The sequence below is a fragment of the Babylonia areolata genome, chromosome 18 (genome assembly GCF_041734735.1).
Source record: "Babylonia areolata isolate BAREFJ2019XMU chromosome 18, ASM4173473v1, whole genome shotgun sequence".
In the NCBI taxonomy this organism is placed as follows: Eukaryota; Metazoa; Mollusca; class Gastropoda; order Neogastropoda; family Buccinidae; genus Babylonia; species Babylonia areolata.
This window is the reverse complement of record NC_134893.1, coordinates 43,802,177-43,825,659: the sequence shown is the minus strand read 5'-3', so window position 1 is coordinate 43,825,659 and position 23,483 is coordinate 43,802,177. Positions and strand designations below refer to the sequence as shown.

At 40.5% G+C, this 23,483-nt stretch overlaps 1 protein-coding gene across 4 annotated transcripts in view; it reads right to left on the bottom strand.

Annotated features, from left to right (window-relative positions):
* LOC143292804 (V-type proton ATPase 116 kDa subunit a 1-like) overlaps positions 1 to 23,483 on the bottom strand; it is a 38,013-nt gene that overhangs the window by 12,005 nt on the left and 2,525 nt on the right. For 2 of the 4 annotated variants that reach the window (XM_076603392.1, XM_076603393.1), the window contains exons 2-19: positions 21,957 to 22,117; positions 21,459 to 21,537; positions 20,926 to 21,023; positions 20,133 to 20,261; positions 19,500 to 19,594; positions 18,193 to 18,319; positions 17,153 to 17,235; positions 16,269 to 16,362; positions 15,385 to 15,597; positions 14,821 to 14,971; positions 13,533 to 13,666; positions 11,323 to 11,462; positions 10,301 to 10,397; positions 9,678 to 9,796; positions 9,023 to 9,174; positions 6,699 to 6,793; positions 3,231 to 3,335; positions 2,147 to 2,212 (exon numbers count right to left, since the gene is read on the bottom strand). In XM_076603392.1, coding sequence (XP_076459507.1) covers positions 2,147 to 2,212; positions 3,231 to 3,335; positions 6,699 to 6,793; positions 9,023 to 9,174; positions 9,678 to 9,796; positions 10,301 to 10,397; positions 11,323 to 11,462; positions 13,533 to 13,666; positions 14,821 to 14,971; positions 15,385 to 15,597; positions 16,269 to 16,362; positions 17,153 to 17,235; positions 18,193 to 18,319; positions 19,500 to 19,594; positions 20,133 to 20,261; positions 20,926 to 21,023; positions 21,459 to 21,537; positions 21,957 to 22,070 — 2,091 coding nt within the window. In that variant the 5' untranslated portion in view covers positions 22,071 to 22,117. Of the gene's footprint in view, positions 1 to 22; positions 62 to 1,116; positions 1,168 to 2,146; positions 2,213 to 3,230; positions 3,336 to 6,698; positions 6,794 to 9,022; positions 9,175 to 9,677; positions 9,797 to 10,300; positions 10,398 to 11,322; positions 11,463 to 13,532; positions 13,667 to 14,820; positions 14,972 to 15,384; positions 15,598 to 16,268; positions 16,363 to 17,152; positions 17,236 to 18,192; positions 18,320 to 19,499; positions 19,595 to 20,132; positions 20,262 to 20,925; positions 21,024 to 21,458; positions 21,538 to 21,956; positions 22,118 to 23,483 lie in introns of all 4 variants that reach the window. The other 2 variants (XM_076603389.1, XM_076603391.1) reach the window with 2 other exon arrangements.

Below are 23,483 nucleotides of genomic sequence, written 5' to 3'. Positions count from 1 at the left end.
AAGTAAGTAAAACTAGTGAAACCCTTAGTTTCTGAAGGCGGACATGACGTTCAGAAGTTTCCTGTAACAGATCCACAGGCAGGGTGGGAGGGAGCAGGAACAAAGGAAGGGGGAGGGTTAGAGAATAAATGACCCCCAGACTTGTCAGTCCACCCTCCCCTCCATCCCTCAACTCCCAAACCCCACTAACCTCCAAACTTATCTTTTCCCCAACGGATGTTAATCCATGAAAACCTTACTTCAGTCTTAGTACAAGTTCAGTCCAAAGATGCATGATATTCTCAACTGATGAAGGAACATTTTCAACCCCAGTCACAACCTTCAGAACTTTAAAACTACACACAGCATTGGTGATCCAAAACAATGTGATCCTGTGTGTCACCTCTGAACTCTCCCTTTGCAAATGTTGCCATTTGGAATAACTCCAGAACTACATTCAGCCATCCTGTACGGGTTGAACAGCTCACAGTCAACAGTGTAAAAATCAAGCATCTGCTGTGTTGAAGCAGAATGTCAACTTGGAGACACTGATCAACAAAGCTGAAAAGCAGGTTAACAGTGTGACAACATTTTACAGAACATAAAACAAAAGCTTTTTGTTGCTGACAGTGTTGTTGCTGTTCTAAAATTTTTATTGTCATGTTGCACCTGGTCTAAAATTGTCATTGTTGCTTGTCGAAAGGACATTTAATGACATAGTGGACAGAAAGCACAAACAGCATTTCATATATGACCTTAAGGACCACTGATAAAAGACAATGAATTATGATCCATGCAGTTAATATGGGCTGACAACAGCGGCCATCTGCAGAAGCAAGAATACACAGAAAAGAGATAAAAATGGCTATTTCAACAACCACTGAAATTTGAAAGGACAAAACTGACAGCAAAACGTAAGCAGCATATCTTTGTCAAAGCAACAGTCTTTTATTTATTTTTTTTATTTTTTTTTTTTTAACAACAAACTGAACATTCAATAGTTGAAAAAGCAAAACCAAAAGAAAGAAAGATACAACAAAGCTTTTATCATGCACAGAAAAACTAAAGGAGAAGAAAACCCAAACTCATGCCCAGCAGAGTCCTGAAACAGCCTCAAATGACAGACATTTCACTTACTCCTCCATCCGTCTCTGAAGGGGATCCTGTTGCTGGGGTTTGTGCAGTGTTCTGACACACCAAGCACATACACACATACACACCCCTTAATTGTGGGTAACATAAAAAGAAAGCCTCTTTTTGAATGCCCAGCATGAACCAAAAATATGAAAAATAAGAACATAAATAAAATAAATAAAAAAACAAAAAAAACAAGCAATCCTGTATTGCCAGAGAGGAGACTAGAAGAAACAGAACTGATCATGATTAAAAAAAAAAAAAAAAAATCATTTTCCTTTGAGGCATCACCAATCATCCCCAATCAAAATCAAGATCTCTGCATTCTTGGACACACCAGAAAAATAAGAGAAGTACATTTGTAAAGCAAAATTTACGAAACAAAGATCATATATATTAGAAAACACAGGCACATAGTCTTGAAAACAGCTCGCTAAAAGATGTCACATCTATAGTAATTTAGATATAAGGAACACATGCAAAGAAATGTTCACTGAAAAAATTCTAGCCTGGAATATTCTAACAAACAATATTTTCAGGCAAATGGATAGTAACTCGCAAATCTCACTCTACCTGAAGGTATTATTCTCTCATACACTTCTTCAATCTGACCTGTTCTGACGTGTGCTTTTTTTTTTTCTTTTTCATTCTTTCTTCTTCTTTTTTTTAACCAGTCTGGGTACAGTGTTACACTGAATCTCAGACTTAAAGAGTGTAAACATTATCAGATTTCAAACTAGATAAAGTCTCATCTAATTCAGACATGTACACTCACAATTACTTACTTTCTAAATTTTAATCACAGTCCAATCTTCTACACATTCAAAATCAGTCTGGTTTAGTGCACTTTTTTGTCTGGACACAAGCCATGAATACTACATTTAGTTCTGAGAATGGAAGCCAAGAAACATGTTCCAATGGGACTTAATAAAAAGCACCCACTGTTCAGACCCAAAACAACATTGTAATGGCTAAACTAGTAAAAAAAAACAACAACAAAAAACAACAACAACAACAAAAAAAAACAACTCACATCTGTGGTGTGTTCATTCTCGATGAGAGCATCAGTGGAGCGCATCCCTGGCGCCTGAAGAGCCAACTGCACACATTCAAATCAAATCACCTCATGATTGACAGCTCCCTCGACTAATGTCTGGCCTGGCTTGATTCAGTATATATTCATCATACCAAACAGAAGTAATTGTTTTTCCTGTCATGTGTGTATGTGTGTGTGTGTGTGTGTGTGTGTGTGTGCGCGCCTACAAATAAATCATTATAATCTAAGTGCTAACAGCCTGTACAAACGCCTGTTAGTTCAGACTTATCTTTTTAATTGCTGACAGGTGATTTTTTCAAGGAATTTCTGACCAAAACAGTCCCCAAATTTGGGCTGCAAAGGAATATTCAACATTTTTCTAAATTTTAACCATTTCCCTGACAAAACTAAAGTTCAAACTTTGCATTCACATACATGTATGAGTTTCAGTTTGTGTATGCGAAAAATCCAACACAAATGCAATGCACATGTGTCCATCCCACATTCTCACATAATGCAGATTTTAAACATTTAATCACATTCAGACATACATACATGTAATTAATATAAATAATAAATCCTAATGTTAATGTATCAGTTAATATAAGATAATAATACATTAACCAACCAAATGCAAGGTATGTGAGTGGTATTACCTATGCCTTTGGTGAGTACAATCTATATAATATATGAGGAAGAAATATCAAGGGACAGTCACATAAACACTCACACACACATGCACACACATACACATGCAAAAAAACACACACATGCCAACCTCTCTATCTCTCAGTCTGTCTCCATCTCAACACATGTAACACACCACACCATAATACAACACAACACCATACCACACCACCACATCACAACACACACACCCACACCACAAACACACACAAACACACTCAAAACCACACACACATACACCACAAACACAACACAACACACACACACACACACACACACACACACACACACTCCATAAACACAACACACACACACACACACACACACACACACACACACACACACACACACACACACACACACACACACATACACACACACACATAACACCTACCGCTGTCTTCTTCTTGTGCATGACATACATGATGACGGGCTTGACGAACAGCAGGACTGGCACAGACAGCACCGCCAGCACCAGCAGACTGATCTGTACGCTTTTCTGTCACACCAAAAATCGCCACTGTCATGTCACACCAAAATTCACCACTGGCATGTCACATCACAAATCAATACTGTCATGTCATACCACCACCTCTGTCACACCAAAATTCACCACTGGCATGTCACACCAAAAATCACCACTGTCATGTCACATCACAAATCACTACTGTCATGTCATACCACCACCACTGTCACATCACAAATCATCACTGTCATGTCACATCACAAATCACTACTGTCATGTCATACCACCACCACTGTCACATCACAAATCACTACTGTCATGTCACATCACAAATCACTACTGTCATGTCATACCACCACCACTGTCACATCACAAATCACTACTGTCATGTCACATCACAAATCACCACTGTCATGTCACATCACAAATCACCACTGTCATGTCACATCACAAATCACTACTGTCATGTCACATCACAAATCACTACTGTCATGTCATACCACCACCACTGTCACATCACAAATCACTACTGTCATGTCATACCACCACCACTGTCACATCACAAATCACTACTGTCATGTCACATCACAAATCACCAGTCATGTCACATCACAAATCACTACTGTCATGTCACATCACAAATCACTACTGTCATGTCATACCACCACCACTGTCACATCACAAATCACCAGTTATGTCACATCACAAATCACCACTGTCATGTCACACCAAAAATCACTGTCATGTCACATCACAAATCACTACTGTCATGTCACATCACAAATCACCACTGTCATGTCATACCACCACCACTGTCATGTCACATCACAAATCACTACTGTCATGTCACATCACAAATCACTACTGTCATGTCATACCACCACCACTGTCACATCACAAATCACCACTGTCATGTCACATCACAAATCACTACTGTCATGTCACATCACAAATCACTACTGTCATGTCACATCACAAATCACTACTGTCATGTCATACCACCACCACTGTCACATCACAAATCACCAGTTATGTCACATCACAAATCACCACTGTCATGTCACACCAAAAATCACTGTCATGTCACACCAAAAATCACTACTGTCATGTCACATCACAAATCACTACTGTCATGTCACATCACAAATCACTACTGTCATGTCACATCACAAATCACCACTGTCATGTCATACCACCACCACTGTCATGTCACATCACAAATCACCACTGTCATGTCACATCACAAATCACCACTGTCATGTCACATCACAAATCACTACTGTCATGTCATACCACCACCACTGTCACATCACAAATCACCACTGTCATGTCACATCACAAATCACTACTGTCATGTCACATCACAAATCACCACTGTCATGTCATACCACCACCACTGTCACATCACAAATCACCACTGTCATGTCACATCACAAATCACTACTGTCATGTCATACCACCACCACTGTCACATCACAAATCAATACTGTCATGTCACATCACAAATCACCACTGTCATGTCATACCACCACCACTGTCACATCACAAATCACTACTGTCATGTCACATCACAAATCACCAGTCATGTCACATCACAAATCACTACTGTCATGTCACATCACAAATCACTACTGTCATGTCACATCACAAATCACTACTGTCATGTCACATCACAAATCACTACTGTCATGTCATACCACCACCACTGTCACATCACAAATCACCACTGTCATGTCACATCACAAATCACTACTGTCATGTCACATCACAAATCACTACTGTCATGTCATACCACCACCACTGTCACATCACAAATCACCGCTGTTGTGCGTAACATTTCAATAATCATGTCACAAACAACCACTGTCACATAAAAAAACACATTATGTCACCACGTCTTGATTGACACTTTTTTTTCTTTTTTTTTTCAAACAAAATTACTCCAACCCTTGTGTCATTCTTTGATAAACCGACATACCGCACATTATGTAATTATCTCTATGCTTTAATTCAGATATGTATTTATCATTATCTGATATACATTATAGTTAAAATTCCTAAAAGACAATGGTGAAGTATATATTACAGTTATGGTTCCTGTAAGGACATGATGAACCGAATGATTGATAAACTTGTATATTCTACAATCATTCTGGCTCTGTATTACAATAATAATAACTGGAACAAGGCAGGAGGAGAAATGTTGGGGTGAAACAGAGCACACCCTATGATACAGCTTGCGCCAGTTTGACACAGTGCAGTACAGAATACCAAACTGGGTTCTATATTACATCCAAACTGTCGCACCTGTGAAAAGGGTGCTTCCAAGCACAGACTTGAGTGACTAATGCACACAAATCTAAATCAAAGCCATTACTGCTGTATTAAAATAATAATTTAATACAGAGGGAATAATAAATACAATGACACCAGCCGCTGTGGCGAAGTGGTTAGCGTCGCGGACTGACAGCTGGCAGGACGTGGGTTCGAATCCCAGCGGAGATGGGTTTTTCGCCCCATGGCCGACTCCTACCCATTGCTGAGTGTGCTGCGGGCTTAAATGGGGAGACTGGGACCACACAGTCGAGTGTCATCCACTTCACGGATGCATCTTTGGGTGTGTTGCTCTAATTACCTGACCAACACTGCAAGTGTCTGTGTCTCTCGGGCCTGGTTAACACCAGGATTCATAACGACAGGAAGCATAGAGATCAGCCTTGTCACGCAGTCCCAAACCAAAATGGACCCCCATAGCAACATCGTCATCGTCATCCTCCTCCTCCTTCATCATCACAATATAAACAAAACAGTCTCAAAGTCTGTGGCCTTTCATGCCCTGCTCTCATGGTGACCTCAGTTTCAATACCCCTCCACTTCTGTGCTTGGGGTGAGTCCTGTCAATGTCTTCAGTGTCGGCAGATTCATGGGGGGCTGTTGTCTGAGGCATGTGGTGGTGGTCTCCAATCTGGGAGGGAGGCTCACTCAGTCTGGCTCTGCGACTAAGCCATTATTGTCGTTAGTAGGGGGCTTAGTAGGTGGTGTCCTAAGTTCAGTAAATCAGAACAGGCACCACTGAACACCACCGAAGTGACTCAGCAGCAGTGCACGGTCTCCTCTGGTGTGTGGCCTCCTGGTGACCTAATATCGATCGTTCCCTGCGGACTGCCGATGCTGGAACTGTGATGAACAAACTCAGTGTGGCCGTGTATGGAGGAATCTAAATGAGCGGCGTGGGAGTAATGCCACTGAAACGGTGCAGATGATGGGGCAGCAACAAAAAATAAAAATAAAAAATAAAATAGAATAACATAAAATGAAATAAATACAGTAACAAAAAGATGAAGGGGTAGGAAGAGGGTGTGTGAGCAGGCGTGTGTGAATGTGAACTGGACTGACCTGATTGTCATAAAAGGTCCACTGTGTACAGCTCACTTTGGAGGTACCATTGACGGGCGGCTCATTATACGTCATCATGAACATGTTGATGTACTCTGCACACATTATTACACTCCCATGCAGAATAAATGCATATACATGTAAACATATGTCTGCATGTGTGTGTCTGTATACATATATACACACAGACACACTGGTGTACAACAAAGTCACTACCATACAACGATTATATACATTCTTTCATTCAAAGGCATACAGAACACGCAAGCACAAACAAAGATGGCATTTTTCAACCAGCATCCATGGTGAAGCAATAAGCATTGTGGATTGATGACTAGAAGAACATGGATTTGAGTCCCATCAAAAATGGGATTTTTTTGGCCTGTGTCTGGTTTTTAACCCACAGTAGAGCATGACATGGGCTCTAACGGGAAGACAGGGAACACACAGGCAGATGCAACGTTGGGGGTGTTGCTCCTAATGTGTGTGTGTGTGTGTGTGTGTGTGTGTGTGTGAAAGTGTGTCTATGTGTGTATGGTAAAGTCTCTGTATATGTGCATATGCAGGTACAAAATGAAAAAGACTGATGCATACAAAACAAAGAAACAAACAACAACAAAAATAATGTTGATTCTATAAATGAGAAGTTCTGCCCAGACTTGCAGCCCACACCTTCCCTTGAAAGACTGTCTGGGAGAAACAAGCACATATCTCCACCCCTCCTGACTTAACAGAGAAACAAACACACATCCCCACCCCTACATCTCCACCCCTCCTGACGTAACAGAGAAACGAACAAAACATCCCCACCCTTTCATCTCCACCCCTCCTGACTTAACAGAGAAACAAACACACATCTCCACCCCTCCTGACTTAACAGAGAAACAAGCACATATCTCCACCCCTCCTGACGTAACAGAGAAACGAACAAAACATCCCCACCCTTTCATCTCCACCCCTCCTGACTTAACAGAGAAACAAACACACATCTCCACCCCTCAGGACTAACGGAGAAACAAACACACATCTCCACCACTCAGGACTAACAGAGAAACAAACACACATCTCCACCCCTCCTGACTTAACAGAGAAACAAACACACATCTCCACCCCTCATGACTTAACAGAGAAACAAACACACATCTCCACCCCTCATGACTTAACAGAGAAACAAACACACATCTCCACCCCTCATGACTTAACAGAGAAACAAACACACATCTCCACCCCTCCTGACTTAACAGAGAAACAAACACACATCTCCACCCCTCCTGACTTAACAGAGAAACAAACACACATCTCCACCCCTCCTGACTAACGGAGAAACAAACACACATCTCCACCCCTCCTGACTTAACAGAGAAACAAACACACATCTCCACCCCTCATGACTTAACAGAGAAACAAACACACATCTCCACCCCTCATGACTTAACAGAGAAACAAACACACATCTCCACCCCTCATGACTTAACAGAGAAACAAACACACATCTCCACCCCTCATGACTTAACAGAGAAACAAACACACATCTCCACCCCTCATGACTTAACAGAGAAACAAACACACATCTCCACCCCTCAGGACTAACGGAGAAACAAACACACATTTCCACCACTCAGGACTAACAGAGAAACAAACACACATCTCCACCCCTCCTGACTTAACAGAGAAACAAGCACACATCTCCACCCCTCCTGACTTAACAGAGAAACAAGCACACATCTCCACCCCTCCTGACTTAACAGAGAAACAAACACACATCTCCACCCCTCCTGACTTAACAGAGAAACAAACACACATCTCCACCCCTCATGACTTAACAGAGAAACAAACACACATCTCCACCCCTCATGACTTAACAGAGAAACAAACACACATCTCCACCCCTCATGACTAACGGAGAAACAAACACACATCTCCACCCCTCCTGACTTAACAGAGAAACAAACACACATCTCCACCCCTCCTGACTAACGGAGAAACAAACACACATCTCCACCCCTCATGACTAACAGAGAAACAAACACACATCTCCACCACTCAGGACTAACAGAGAAACAAACACACATCTCCACCCCTCATGACTAACGGAGAAACAAACACACATCTCCACCCCTCATGACTAACGGAGAAACAAACACACATCTCCACCCCTCATGACTTAACAGAGAAACAAACACACATCTCCACCCCTCATGACTTAACAGAGAAACAAACACACATCTCCACCCCTCCTGACTTAACAGAGAAACAAACACACATCTCCACCCCTCCTGACTTAACAGAGAAACAAACACACATCTCCACCCCTCCTGACTTACGGATCAGCAGGGCCGGAGCACACTTGGAGTCTTGGGGCTCAAAGGTGACCCACTTGTAGAAGATGAGCCCAACCAGGTATCCAAACAGACAGCCCAGGAAAATCACTTCTGGGATGAACTCCACTAAGATGTTCAGATACTTCCTGAAATGCCTGCATTGTACAAAAGTTAAGTTCATGAGATGACTGACAGTCTTATTATTTTCCATTTGTGACCTGTCACAACAGTAAATCTGTGACCTCTGTCCCAGAATGAAACTTTCGTAGAAGAGACAACTGCGTTTTACATGTCTCAATGAGAGTCATTTAGGATTTTTTAGTTCAAATATTAACTGTTCCAACTGTGATTATAAACTGATCTGCCAACAGACAGGTGTGTAATAAAAAAACAACAACAAAAAAACAACTACTGAATACAGTTGTAATGTGAATGAGTTTATGTGTCTCTTTCTTGAAAAACTAAACATATTAAGCAACAACATCTGCATACAAGTCACTGAATGTATATCTGTGCAAAGTCCAAAAGACTCTGTGTGTGTGTGTGTGTGTGTGTGTGTGTGTGTGTGTGTGTGTGTGTGTGCGTATGTGTTTGTGTGCAAGTATGTGTGTATGTGTATGAATGTCAGATGAAAGAGTAAATATATATATTTACTTACAAATGGTTAAACAAGCTGAGGAAGATACCAAACATCATCTGGGAGATGCCAATGATCACAGCCAGTTTCATCTTCAGTGAATTCAAGAAGGCAATCTTGTTTGCGGACGCTTGCCAAACCTGAGCAAGGAATTTTGTTTTTAAGTGAAATGGCAAGAATTGTGAACAACAAGGTACTGCTTGAAAAATTACTGGAAATCCAAAAAGTAATGTATGACGCATAATTAATGTCTAAATACACATACACTGACATATACACATACATGTTTGAGCTTGCAAAAATATACACACACACACAGAGGTCTGCACTGTGCAAGCTTACACACACACACACACACACACACACACACACACACACATCCATGCAGACAGATCACATACACACACACACACTCACAAATGAAAGCACACGCATACATACAGAAACACACAAGTATGCACACACTAATGTAATCACACATTCACAAACAAACATACAGAAACAGGCAAGTATGAACGCATACACACCAAACACACACACACACACACACACACACACACACACCCGCCCCTAGTGGAAACATGTTAAACAGAAGAACGAACAAACAAACATTAACGTATTCATGCACACAAACACAAGCTCACAGGGTCAATCCCAAAGGGGTAGGGTGTGTGGTTTCTGAAGAAGTCCAGAGGATCCAGCATCAGGTCCTTGTCCGCTCCCTCATCAAGAGTTTCATTTCTGCCGACACAGGAGAATCGGGAAATCATTATCAAATTTCTTTCCTCATAACAAACAGAATTCCTCATTAAAAAAGGAACACCAAATGCTTTTCATTCAGAAAGTAGGAAACAGCATAGAATACAGTCAAAAAACAAACAAAAATCAGAGCTGAAATTATTGGTGTAGGAAAAAAAACAACTTCACTGTACATCCTGTCCAGCTGAACATAAACAACACCCCTGTATCACACAATGCAAATCAAAGTAATATTATCAGTAGAGTTTAGAACAATAGTAGCAGCAGTTACTGGAATAACAACTCTGTACCATATCAATCATCATTTGCAATCAAATGGTTATTCAGAACAGACTTTAAGCTGTCACTGATGAGTCATATCCAAATGACAAACATGCAGTCAATTAAATGACTATTCTTGAAGGAAATTTTTTCCTAAAATTAAGTTTATCTAACATACTGAGTGTGACCCACTAGTGCAGACTCCAGCAGGGAGTCCGACTCCTGTCCTGTGCAAACTACCATATGCCTATGCGGAGAAACAAAAGTAGCTACAGCCGATAACCTTCCAGAAGTAGGATACCTCCCCTCTGTATCCCTGACTAGCTTCCTCTTTTGATGGCAGCCTAACAGACTTTATCATCATAGCTGAAGTTATCATAGCTCTTTCAATCAATCAAAACACTATCTACAGCAGACCTTACACTTTTAGTTATTAGTGCATTCTGAATCAATTAAAGAAATGTCTTCAGCAGATTTTAAAACTGTAGTTATCACTGTAATCTCAATCAACCAAAGCTATTACCTACAGCTAACATTAAAATCGTAGTTATCACAGCATGCTCAATGCAGTTAAAGGGTTACTCCAAGCTGACATCAGAAGCTGTTGTTACCACTGCACTGTCAACATCTCTGTGCCAGTACTTACGAATAGTCATGCTGTCTCCACGCTGACCCAAAAATGTTGACAGACTTGGAGTAGACATCGTTGTAGATCAGTCCAGTGTAGATAGAGAAGAGACCCATCAATGTGATGATGTAGCGACCACCAAAGAAGGTATTGGCAATCTTGAAACAAAATCAAACCCAACAGATTCTCATCATCACTGGAATCGTAAATATGTACAAACATCATATCAAGTATTGTATTTATTCTTTATTGTGATAACAATGTAAATATGTTATTTCCTCCTCATCATCATGACAGCAATAATGCAAATATGGAAAACCAGTCCAGCATTTTGGAACAGTGATCACATTCATAAAGATATGGTCAAGAATTGTGTCTTATCATTACATGATACTTTACCTCCTGAGTCTGAGGCACTCTGCTCACTCTGCTCAGTATAATCAATCATTCCAGATAATTATTGCCCAACAAGGAAAACAAGAGAGGCAAGGCCTTCAAGACTGACTTGTGATGCACTTAAAAAAAATCCAAGCTTTTTATGTATTGAGTATAATTTCAAAATGTAATGTTTAAGATGAGAAAGATCAGTTTAAAGCAAATTAAGTCCCCTAGCATTAATTAGAGTAATTTTCCTTTTTTACCTCTGCACCAAAACATTTGCAAAATAAATAAAACTTCCATGCTGAGCAAAAGAAGTTCCTGTTTGAACAGAAAATGATAATAATGACTGCTCTTGTTGTTGTTTAAGGAGGAAGGTGGCAGAATGGTTAAGACGCTCAGCTGCCAATACAGAGAGTCCGTGAGGGTGTGGGTTCGAATCCCGCTCTCGCCCTTTCTCCTAAGTTTGACTGGAAAATCAAACTGAGCGTCTAGTCTTTCGGATGAGACGATAAACCGAGGTCCCGTGTGCAGCACGCACTTGGCGCACTGAAAAAGAACCCATGGCAACGAGAGTGTTGTCCTCTGGCGAAATTACGTAAAATGAAATCCATTTTCATAGGTACACAAATATGTAAGCATGCACTCAAGGCCTGACTAAGCGCGTTGGGTTATGCTGCTGGTCAGGCATCTGCTCAACAGATGTGGTGTAGCGTGTATGGATTTGTCCGAACGCAGTGACGCCTCCTTGAGAAAGTGAAAGTGAAACTGAAACTTGTTGTTGGGTCAGAATATCAGATCAAAGTGCCAAGTTTAGAGAATACAAAAAATATAAATATAACAGTAAATGCAGTTTGCATATAATTAGGCTTCATTTTTTATTTTTTTGTGCCCATCCCAGAGGTGCAATATTGTTTTAAACAAGATGACTGGAAAGAACTGAATTTTTCCTATTTTTATGCCTAATTTGGTGTCAACTGACAAAGTATTTGCAGAGAAAATGTCAATGTTAAAGTTTACCACGGACACACAGACACACACACAGACAACCGAACACTGGGTTAAAACATAGACTCACTTTGTTTACGCAAGTGAGTCAAAAAGCACACTAAATAACACACGCATGTTGAGGCACCAAAGCAACTTTTTTTCCCCAGAATTCTAAAGAAATAAGGGAAAATGAGAAAGAAACCTAAACCTGGTGCTTCATAAACTCATGCATCTGAGGTGGTGTTAAAAAGTGAAGAAAAAGAAAGAAAAGAAAAGAAACGGCTTTGCCATGAATTATAACCATAAAGTCTGAGCGGTGAACAAGTCTGACTTGGAAACAAAGGCCAAGGGATCAACCCCAGTACTGACAGGTAGTTTTACTTCTCCCCACCCTGCTCCACTTGACCTTTTGTGGTGGTCTGGATGCAAGTCTTTGGATGAAAAGATGAATTCAGATCCTGAGTACAGCATGTAATTAGCACATGTATCTCAAAAGCCCATGCCAAGAAAAGTAATGTCCCTGGCAAAAATTCTACTGAAGCAACAGCAACAATACTCTGATAAGTAAACAAATATACATACAGACATAAAACATACAAAAAAAAAAAAGATTTCCTTAATGGGATTGGCCAGATTATATTGGCAACATGCTCTCTCCCCCCCCCCTCCCCCCCCCCCCCCCCAAAAAAAAAACCCAAACAAAAACAAACCAGAACTGAATTTCACACACTGACACTTAAAAAAAAACCCAACCCTAATGGAACCAAAGAGCAATGATAACACAACTAGTAATAAAATAATAAAATAATCCAGACACTCCCTGTCCAGCAACAAGCAGTGTGTGGACTAAATCAAGTCACCTCATTGTTGCCAGCCTTGTACTTCTTTTCCCCGTAAATCATCCAGAGACCGAACAGGAACATCACCAATCCGTGGCCAGCGTCGCCAAACATGATGGCGAACAGGAAGGGAAAGGTGATGCAGGTGTACAAGGCTGCACAACAAACCAACGAAAACAAATGAGGACAGGAATGGTAAATGAGAGGAGGGGAGACAGAGAGGGTGGTTGGGGGGGGGTGGGGGGGGGGTGACGGGGGATGGGGGGACAGAGACAGAGACAGACTGAGAGAGACAAGAGTGTGTGAGTGCGAGTTGTGTGTGTGTGCATGTGTGTAAATGGGTTCTCCTTAGACTTAGTAAATTCATTAAAATTTGCAATGTAGCGTAAGTTAATTTTGTACAGAAGAAGGAATGTTAACTCTTATTTTATACTGAGGCAACCATTATGATAATCCTTGTTGTGTTCTTGATTATGTTGTTTTCTGAAGCCCTCCATGCCCCAACATGGGTCAAAAAGGTTAATCAAATCTTGAATCTTGTGTGTGGGTCGTCGTCGTCTTCACTTTAACGTCTTTCCACTTACGAAGAAAAAAAAACAAAACATGGGGGTAGGGGTTGTGGGAGGGGGAGGGGTTGTGTGTGTGTGTGTGTGTGTGTGTGTGTGTGTGTTGTGGTGTGTTGTGCTGTGGTGTGGTGTGGTGTGGTGTGGTGGTAGTGGTGGTGGTGGTGGTGTGTGTGTGTTTCATAGTAGAGGATAGTAAAAGGGAAGGAAGGAGGAGAACAAAGAAAGAACAAGGGAAGACAGGAAAAGAGTGAGAGAAAGAGAGACTCTGAGATAGGAAAAACAAAAGACAGGCACTAGGCAGACAGCACAGACACAGTGATAGTATGTTTAATCAAAATGGGGCGTTGTGAAGTCATAATCACACCCATGACATTGTGCTAAACACTTCCTGTTATGAGATACAATGGGCTTGCAGTATTTGGTTCTTTTAAATGAGACACCATGAACATTACAACACACAGTGAAAATGTACATATGGAAATGTACCAAGTTTGGTCATGATGAGATACAATAAACTGAGAGTATTCAGTTATTCTCATTACATTTCTTGCCCTATTACAGCAAAAACAAAAAACTTCTTCAAGGATTTCACACACTCATACACACATACTCAAAACGTCTGCACACATACAGACACACAGACATGACAAAACACACCCACAGAGACATGCACATGCACGCACTATAAAACACAAACACACATACACATTACACACACACACACACACACACACACTGCTTACCAGGGTTGACTTCTCCATAGGAGGCAATGCCATAGGCATTGACAATGTTCTGGAAACCGTTGGTGAACTTGTTGGTGCGGAAAAAGGTTGGAGGCTGCTTCTTGGTGTCCATTGGCTGAATGATGCTGGGTACAGTGCTGCCACTGGCCATCTTTATGACACAACGAGTAAATGAATAAAGGAATCAATAAACAAACATGGGTGATATTGTAAAAAAAAAAAAAAAAAAAAACACACAAAAACTAAAAATTGCAATAAATACTGTTTGTCTTACACTGCTTCGTTCTATTATTTGCACCTTCAAAAAATAGGTCAAACTTACGCCTGACACCACTTTTGGACATGGTAATGTACACGATGCCAATTTCTCATTCCAAATGCTCTCACATAGTCAAACAGTCATCACTGCCAAATACTCCCAACACTGCAAGACACTCCCACACAATGAAATACTCCCTTGTTGCCAAAGCCCTCCTCCCTCCCCCCCCCCCCCCCCAACCACCATCAACGCTAACAGCCAACCCTTCCCTCCTCCCGCCCCCCCTGCCCTTTCCAAGGACCCACCTCTCCATTCCTCAGTGCACCTCTCACGTCGTCCAGGGCACTCTGCGGGCACCAGCACTCAGCGATGAGCGAGTTGTGAGACATGTCAAAGTTGAACATGTTCAGCGTGTGGTAGATGGCCTTGATCTTCTCCACCTTGATGATCCAGGTGCGGATTTCCCTCTGCGCCCCCACCAGCACACGGAAACGATGGTCAGCCGTTTGGGCCATCACCTGAGGGAAGAGAAAAAGGGATGGGGGTGGGGGGTGGGGGGAGCATTAATTCCTTCCTTTTTATCTTCAGTTTAACGTCTTTTCACTATAAGTGTTTTTAGACAGAAAGGAGTAAAGAAGTGGATAAAGGAAAGGGAATGCATGTGAATATTAGTGTAAAAAAGTATTCATGTTATGTATCAGAGGAAAAGTATATTGTAAGAAAAAGGTCTAAAGAGATTGTGGTGTGTATTGAATGAGGTGTCATGGGAAGGAGAATATGTATATGCATTCCTTCCTTTTGTGTCTGCAGGTGTGTGTGTGTGTGTGTGTGTGTGTGTGTGTGTGTGTGTGTGCATGTGCATGTTTCTAAGACACAGACAATGACAAGCCAAAGGGCAGTCAAAACAAAGAAACAAACCAACCTTTTTTTTTCTTTCGAATAAGCACAGAAATAAAAGCAAAAGAAAGAGAACAAAACACATGACCTCCCCATCAACCACTTACGACAACCACCCTAACTTGCCTGATCGTCCGGTGTCCCACTAAACATATGAACACCCCACACTCACTCATCCAACCGTCTACCGTAAAGAAAAAATCCAACAAGCCCCCTGTTTTCTCCCCACCGACCCACCCCCCACACACCCTCCCCCCCAAAAAAAGTCTCCACATTCAAAGCCACGACTCACAGTCTTCAGGTCCTCCAGGCGTGTGACCACACCCCTCAGCATGCTCTCCCTCTCCTGGGGCGTCTCAGGACAAGGGTACAGCGAGGCCTTGAATCTGAAGACATCAACCCCATCACCGTACACTACCTGTCCTTACTGCTGTGTGCACATGTCAAATGATCGGTGTAAGGACAGGCCCAGCGCTTCCGTTTTTTGAGAAAGTGTCTGGGTTTGTTCCAACGTACCTTTTTGTTTACCTGTGTGCTAGCTACAGTTACCACTGTTTACAGTTACCACTGTTTACTGTTTGTTAATCATATGGTCTGCTGGCCTCATTGTTTATTCACATCACCATACACATCACTGCTGTTTCAACATTGGGAAGCCTTGAACCTGAACACATCATACACATCACTGCTGTTTCAACACAGAGGTCTTGAACCTGAACACATCATACACATCACTGCTGTTTCAACACAGAGGTCTTGAACCAGAACACATCATACACATAACTGCTATTTCAACACAGGGAGGCCTTGAATGTGAACACATCATACACGTAACTGCTGTTTCAACACAGAAAGGCCTTAAATCTAACGCATCAATCATTACCATACACCATACATGTCACTGCTGTTTTAACACAGGGAGGCCTTGAATCTGAACACATCAACCATCACAATACAGGTCACTGCTGTTTCAGCATAGATATTGTATGTGAACAATCTTAACAAACTTGAGGTTATGTCATTGTTCTTACTATATTGTTGCAGCTTGCATGAACTAGGATTTTTCTAATGAATCTGACAATTTCAAGCTTCTACAGGACAGGAGTCATGGAGATGGAGACTGGAAATGAGTAACTATCATAGAGGCATACACAACAATGTGTCTTTTCTACTTACCCTTCACAAATTTTCTTGACTTTGTTTTTCAGCTGCTCTCCTTGGAAAAAGATGACAAAGACATCCTTGAAGACTAGATCTCCCTGGAAGGACAAAAAAAGTGGTTCCCATGCTTGTCACAGATTTCTGTTAATTAATAACAAATGCACATATGTACACAGGGTAGGGGTGTGCGGAGGGTTAATTCCACAATTAAGCAAAACAGTTCAGATACAAAGCTCAGCTTTCACGCTATGGAAGTAAACCAGATAAATGTCAATACACTGCTGGCAACCTGACAGCCAAGTCTCATTTCTCCTCTACACTCTGTTTAGAAAATTATTTCTGTCAAATTCTCAAATGTGTGTTAATGTTCACAGGGATGATATTCCAGTTTTTTTGTCTCAAGAAGTTAACACACAAGTTACAACCACAATTATGAGTAAAACAATAGGAAGTAGCATTGTTAATGTAGAAACAACTGTGTGTAAAACCATACGAAATGAACCATTTTCTAAATCTTCCTTCAGTCAGATATCAGTATAGCAAAATCTCCTGCCTGATTCAGTGCATCTCATTCCATATAAATTACAGTCCTAACTTGTGAATAAATCTCAAAATCACAATGACATTCAACAGAACTCACTCCACACTGATCCTGATTTTTGTGATTAAGAGGGGCATCTGTGTTTTAAAACAGTCACATACAAAAAGTAATCTGAGTGGAAAGGAGGTACCTGATGAATAAAACAACCGATAAATAAAAAGCAAGTATAAAAATGACCATGAAAAAAAACAAAAAATATACAAACAAGAAACAACAGCAGCTAATCTGGTAAATGCAGGAGTGAAAAAATTCTTGATGAAAGGAACGGTTAAGTATGTGTAATTAAAGATCGTTTTCACTTTCAGACATTTTGAGCACAGCACTTCATCACCCACAAAGACAGCTAAGCTTGAAATGATCTGAAAAGATAACCTCTTTCAACGATCCTGCATTCCTCCATTTACAAGGTTAGCTGGGTGGTTGTTTTTTGCTAAGAAATAAAAGTACCACTGACAGACATGGGGTCTTCCAGAGGGTGGTCAATGGCCTCATGCCTCAGGAAAACATTGCCGCGACAGGCGAACCAAAGCATGCGCTCAAACGCCGGAACCTTCTCACGTGGGATGACACCTGCTACAAACCTGGAAACAATCACTGCATGTTTATCAAGAGTGAAATTGCCAATGTGCTGAGCTGACTGGGAAAAATTAATATTATCAAAATCTATATGCTAAAGAACATTATGATATTGTCAACAAAAAAAACAAGCATTGCACAGAACTGAATGCATACATATGCGTATCAGTGCGTGCATGCATGTGTGTGTGCATGCATTTGTAAGACAGGTAAATAGAGACCGAGAGAAAGAAAAAAGAGACATAGATAAGTGATAAAGAGGCTTCTGTATGCATTCATATATGCTGTTAACAGTAATACATATATATGTACATGTGTGTGTGTTGTGTTGTGTTGTGTTGTGTTGTTGTGTTGTGTTGTGTGTGTATGAGTGTGTGTGCACATATGGTTCAAATGTACATCTGACTAACTCCTCCCATTTCGCACCCTTCCCACCTCCTGCACTTCTCTTCACAAACAAAACATACTGCCATCATTTGAAGGATTGTACCTTATAAACTCTACGTAAAATATAAGAAGTCAAAAACAAGACCATCATTCACACTATCATTTCTCAAACTGCCTTCATAGTTGACTAAGCTTCAGCTTTAAACTTCCAGTACTTCACACACTGATAGGCGCAATAGCCAAGTGGTAAAAGCATTGAACTTTCAATCTGAAGATCCCGGGTTCAAATCTCAGAAACAGCGCCTGGTGGGTGAAGGGTGGAGATTTTTCCAATGTCCCAGGTAAACATATGTGCAGACCTGCTAAAGCCTAAACACTCTTTGTGTGTATAGGCACACAGAAGATCAAATACATACATTAAAGATCCTGTAATCTATGTCAGCATTCAGTGGGTTATTGAAACAAGAACATACCCAGCATGCACACCCCCAAAATGGAGTATGGCTGCTATAAAGTATATGACAGGTGAATAAAATAAAACAGTCATACACATATAACGTTACATATCTATATGAGTACATGTGTGTGACTGAAACCTCAGTGATAGAATGACACAGGAAATTAATGATGAGCAGCCATCAGTCAGCTCTAACCAAGTAGGCAGCCTGTTGTGCAAATGATACTGTGTTTGTAAAGCACCAAGAGCCTGGTTTCCAACCAAGGTGCTACATAAGTATGCACATCAACATCAACATTCACACACATATAATGTGCATTCTGCTTTTTCTTCATACTGACCCCAGTTGAATGATCTGACCACCCATGATGCCGGTTTCATCTTGCGCAAAAGCCCGTTGTGCGTCGTCCACAATGTTGTGAAAGTCTCCACCATGCTGCATATAGAAATCAAAAACCTTCATGGTGCCTGTTAAAATTATGTTCTCCATTCTCATTCACAAACATATGCTTTGCAGGCAGTCAGCTGATTTTCTCTCCATGCCCAGAATTTTTGTGGCATTGTGTTAAAAACCTATTGACAAATGTTCTATTTGCACACAATCTGGATGTATACTGAATTACATACACCAACTCCAGTTCAAGTCATGAATTACTTCTTCAGCTTTAAGTCAACTATCATAATGATGTGTAAAATGGTGCCTCATACTTTAACCAGATAACAATAAAGAAGCTTCTACTAAACTGTAAGACATCATTTACTTTTTAAATTTTTTACAGTCTTGTTACTGAAATAAATGATTCAAGACTGAAGAAGCAACAAACAATTTGCTGTTACTATTTTCCCCAGAAAAAAAATATGCAAAACAGAAACACCACTTAAAAAATTATCAGACAAATTGTTGTTGTTGTTGTTTTTAATCAAACAGATTGTTTTTCAGCAATCAAACCAGAAATGCAAAACAAAAAACTTACTGTTTGGAAGAAGATCTGGGTTTTGACCATCACTTCCTTGAGCTCTGAGAGTTCCTGATAGTTCCTCTTGATGGCTTCATTATTCACAATGATCTCCCGAAGCTCATCATTGATCTTCGAAAAGACGGACTGCAACATCAAGTCAGCAGAGAACAGTTATAATCAGACAATCATTAAGTCAGGCATACTGCCAGACCAGTTTATTGTAATTCACTAACATTTGAACTTACAATATCTTAGTTTCTGTAATAAATGTAAATGTACATGAGTGAGCGAGAGTGACTGTATGTGGAAAGAATGTGTGTGAATGTCAACGGTTACAGAAGGGTGACAATAACAGCTATAGCAAACAGCTATGTGGAATGTTGGCCCAGAGGTAACACGTCCACCTGGGGAGTGAGAGAATCTGTGCACACTGGTTCGAATCCCATAGGCGCTACTATTTTCTCCCCCTCCACTAGACCTTGAGTAGTTGTCTGGACACTATTCATTCCGATGAGACAATAAACCAAGTACCTGTGCGCAGCATACACTTAGTGCACATAAAGAAACCCACGACAACAAAAGGGCTGTCCCTGGCAAAATTCTGGAAAAATTCACTTCGATAGGAAAAACAAATACACTTGCAAGCAGAAAAAAAAAAGAAAAAAAAGGTGGCGCTCTCAGTGTAGAGACACTCTCCCTGGGGAGAGCAGCCCGAATTTCACACAGAGAAATCTGCTGTGACAAAAAGAGTAATGCAATACAATACAATACAATACAATACAATAGAAGGGGGAGAATGAATACTGACCTCAAGGTTGACCATTTCTCTGGGAGGTGGAGCCATGGGGTTGTCTCCTTGGTCAATGATTTTCAGGTTTTCTTTGTGAATCTCTTTCTCAAAAAATCCTGAAACCACCAAGTATAAATGAAATGTGTCAGACTTTACCCATCTGAAACAGTGATGTACCAAATGCAATGAAAACAACAAATGTCAAAGTGCACATTAATTTTCACTATTTTTACCCAAGAAAATCTATAATCTCTAACATTCAAGTTGGTAAAGCTGCACACTCTGAATACCATATTAGAAAAATTCATCACCATATTCCATCAGTCCCCCTGCTCCCACCCCCTTGCCCTCCAACACACGCACACATAAACACGTCACATTTACATAGATACATACATACATGCACACGTACACACAACCACAAACACACATACACACTCACACACACACACACACACACATGCACGCGCATACGTTCACACTCAAACGCGCACCCACACACACACACACACACGAAGATTGAAGAGAGCGAGTAAGAGAAAGAGACTCACTCAGTTTCCTCTCCATTTCCTCACAGCGCCGTATTTCATTCACAAATTTCCTTTGGAATGCATTGACATGTGGATTCAACTGAGAACAGAAAAACATAGAACATTCAAAACATCCCCATTACTACATTTCACTTAGCATTGACAGAGTATCGACAAAAAAATAATCTGAGGAATGGTGAAACATTAAGAGAGACAGAGACAGACAGACAGAGAGATGGAGAGTATGTGTATATTCTTCAACGTTTGTGTACACATGCATCTGTGTGTGTCATAATAAAAGTAGAAATAAAGGGGGGGAAAAATCAAAGTGATTACATCAAATTACAACAACTCAAGTAAATATAAACAAAGACACAAACAATGACAACCAAAAACCCAGCCAACAAATTCCATCAGCAACATACAGATCTATACACAGTATCTAACGAACACAATCATAAGAAAACAAATCAGACAATAACACTTAACAGAGGAAATTCTTGTCCACCATCCACTCACATCTTTGAACTGCACAATGGCCAGTTCTCCCAGTTCTGAGACACAGGCGTAAGCGGCTTCAGACTGCAAGAACATCTGGCACAGGACCATCTGCTCACTGCGGAAAATGGACATCTTGGCTGCTTCGTGCCCTCACCACTGTTTGTGTTTTTTTAAAATCACTGGAACAAAAGAAATGGGGTAGTTGTTCTTTTTTAATCCACACATGCATTGTGCAACATGAAAACAACAAATTTTCGGTTCAGAAACATATCATCATACACACAACATTAATGTCAAATAACGCTATCATATATGTGCACTTATTACATGCTTGACACACAATTCAATACCTAATAGTATACTTCTAATATACACTTAATTACTTTATCTTTTACGCTAAATTAATATCCCATCTGCATAAATAAGTTTATTAACACTATACACTTAACACTAGTGAAGATAATGTGTGCATAAAAAGCCAAACTAACAACCTGATTAATGCTATGGACAAAGTTCTCATTATACTGTAATTTGCTAACAGCTGGGGTGCATGCTCAACATGTTTCACTCTTGTGTGTTGCTGCTAGTGTGTGCTGCTGCTAATGTGTGTGTGTGTGTGTGTGTGTGTGTGTGTGTGTGTGTGTGTGTGTGTGTGAGTGTGTGGACACCTGTATATGAATTAGTGCTTGCACAGAAAAATGGGTGTTTATATGCTTTGGTTAATATAGTTTAAATTCTAATTTGTTTATAGTCAAGATCTTATATTTCTAAACTGGTATTTTTCATACCTTTCCTTTGCGTTTTCAGATGTTAGGTTTCTTTTATTTGAATATTTCTTGTGAAACCAAGTAGCATCCATGGAAAAATTTCTTTTTCTATTTCTTTTCTGTCTCACCGAAAACATTTGCACGAGTTTGAAGAAAATGTCTTGACTGTTTTTTGTTTTTTTTGTTGCTGTTTTTTCTTGGTTTTGTTTTTTTGTTTTTTTTAAATTTGACTTTAACAATTTCTGAAAGATGAACATGTCATGCAAGATTTTAAATTCATCAGATATATAATATGTAAACAGATGAATAAATGAATTTGATTATCAAATAACTTGATTACTTAATGCTTTAATTCACCTACAGCGAATAGTTGCTAAAATAACACAATGCGGGAAGAATTTGAAATTCTGTCAGCATAAATAGTGGGCCTTTTACTGCCTAACTGATAAATTCCCCACCAAACAAGATGACACATTCTTAAGTGACACACTCCCCAATGGAAGAGGTGATGACGCATGCTTGACAACCTGACCTTTGTACTCCATCTCTTCACCAGTATGTACCAGTGATACCACTGATAGCCCTTCACCAAGGAGTATGCTCCACAGCAGTTGTCAGGGCCCAAAGAAGGCCAGAAAGGACTGGGTTAAAGTCTGCCTGTGGATGTATCATCTGAGCACAGGAATATATATCCTGAACCGCCACGATGAATTCACATAGGTTGATTTACTATAGTATTTGATGTCTTCCAGTCAAATCTCTCCTCTCCCATTACCAC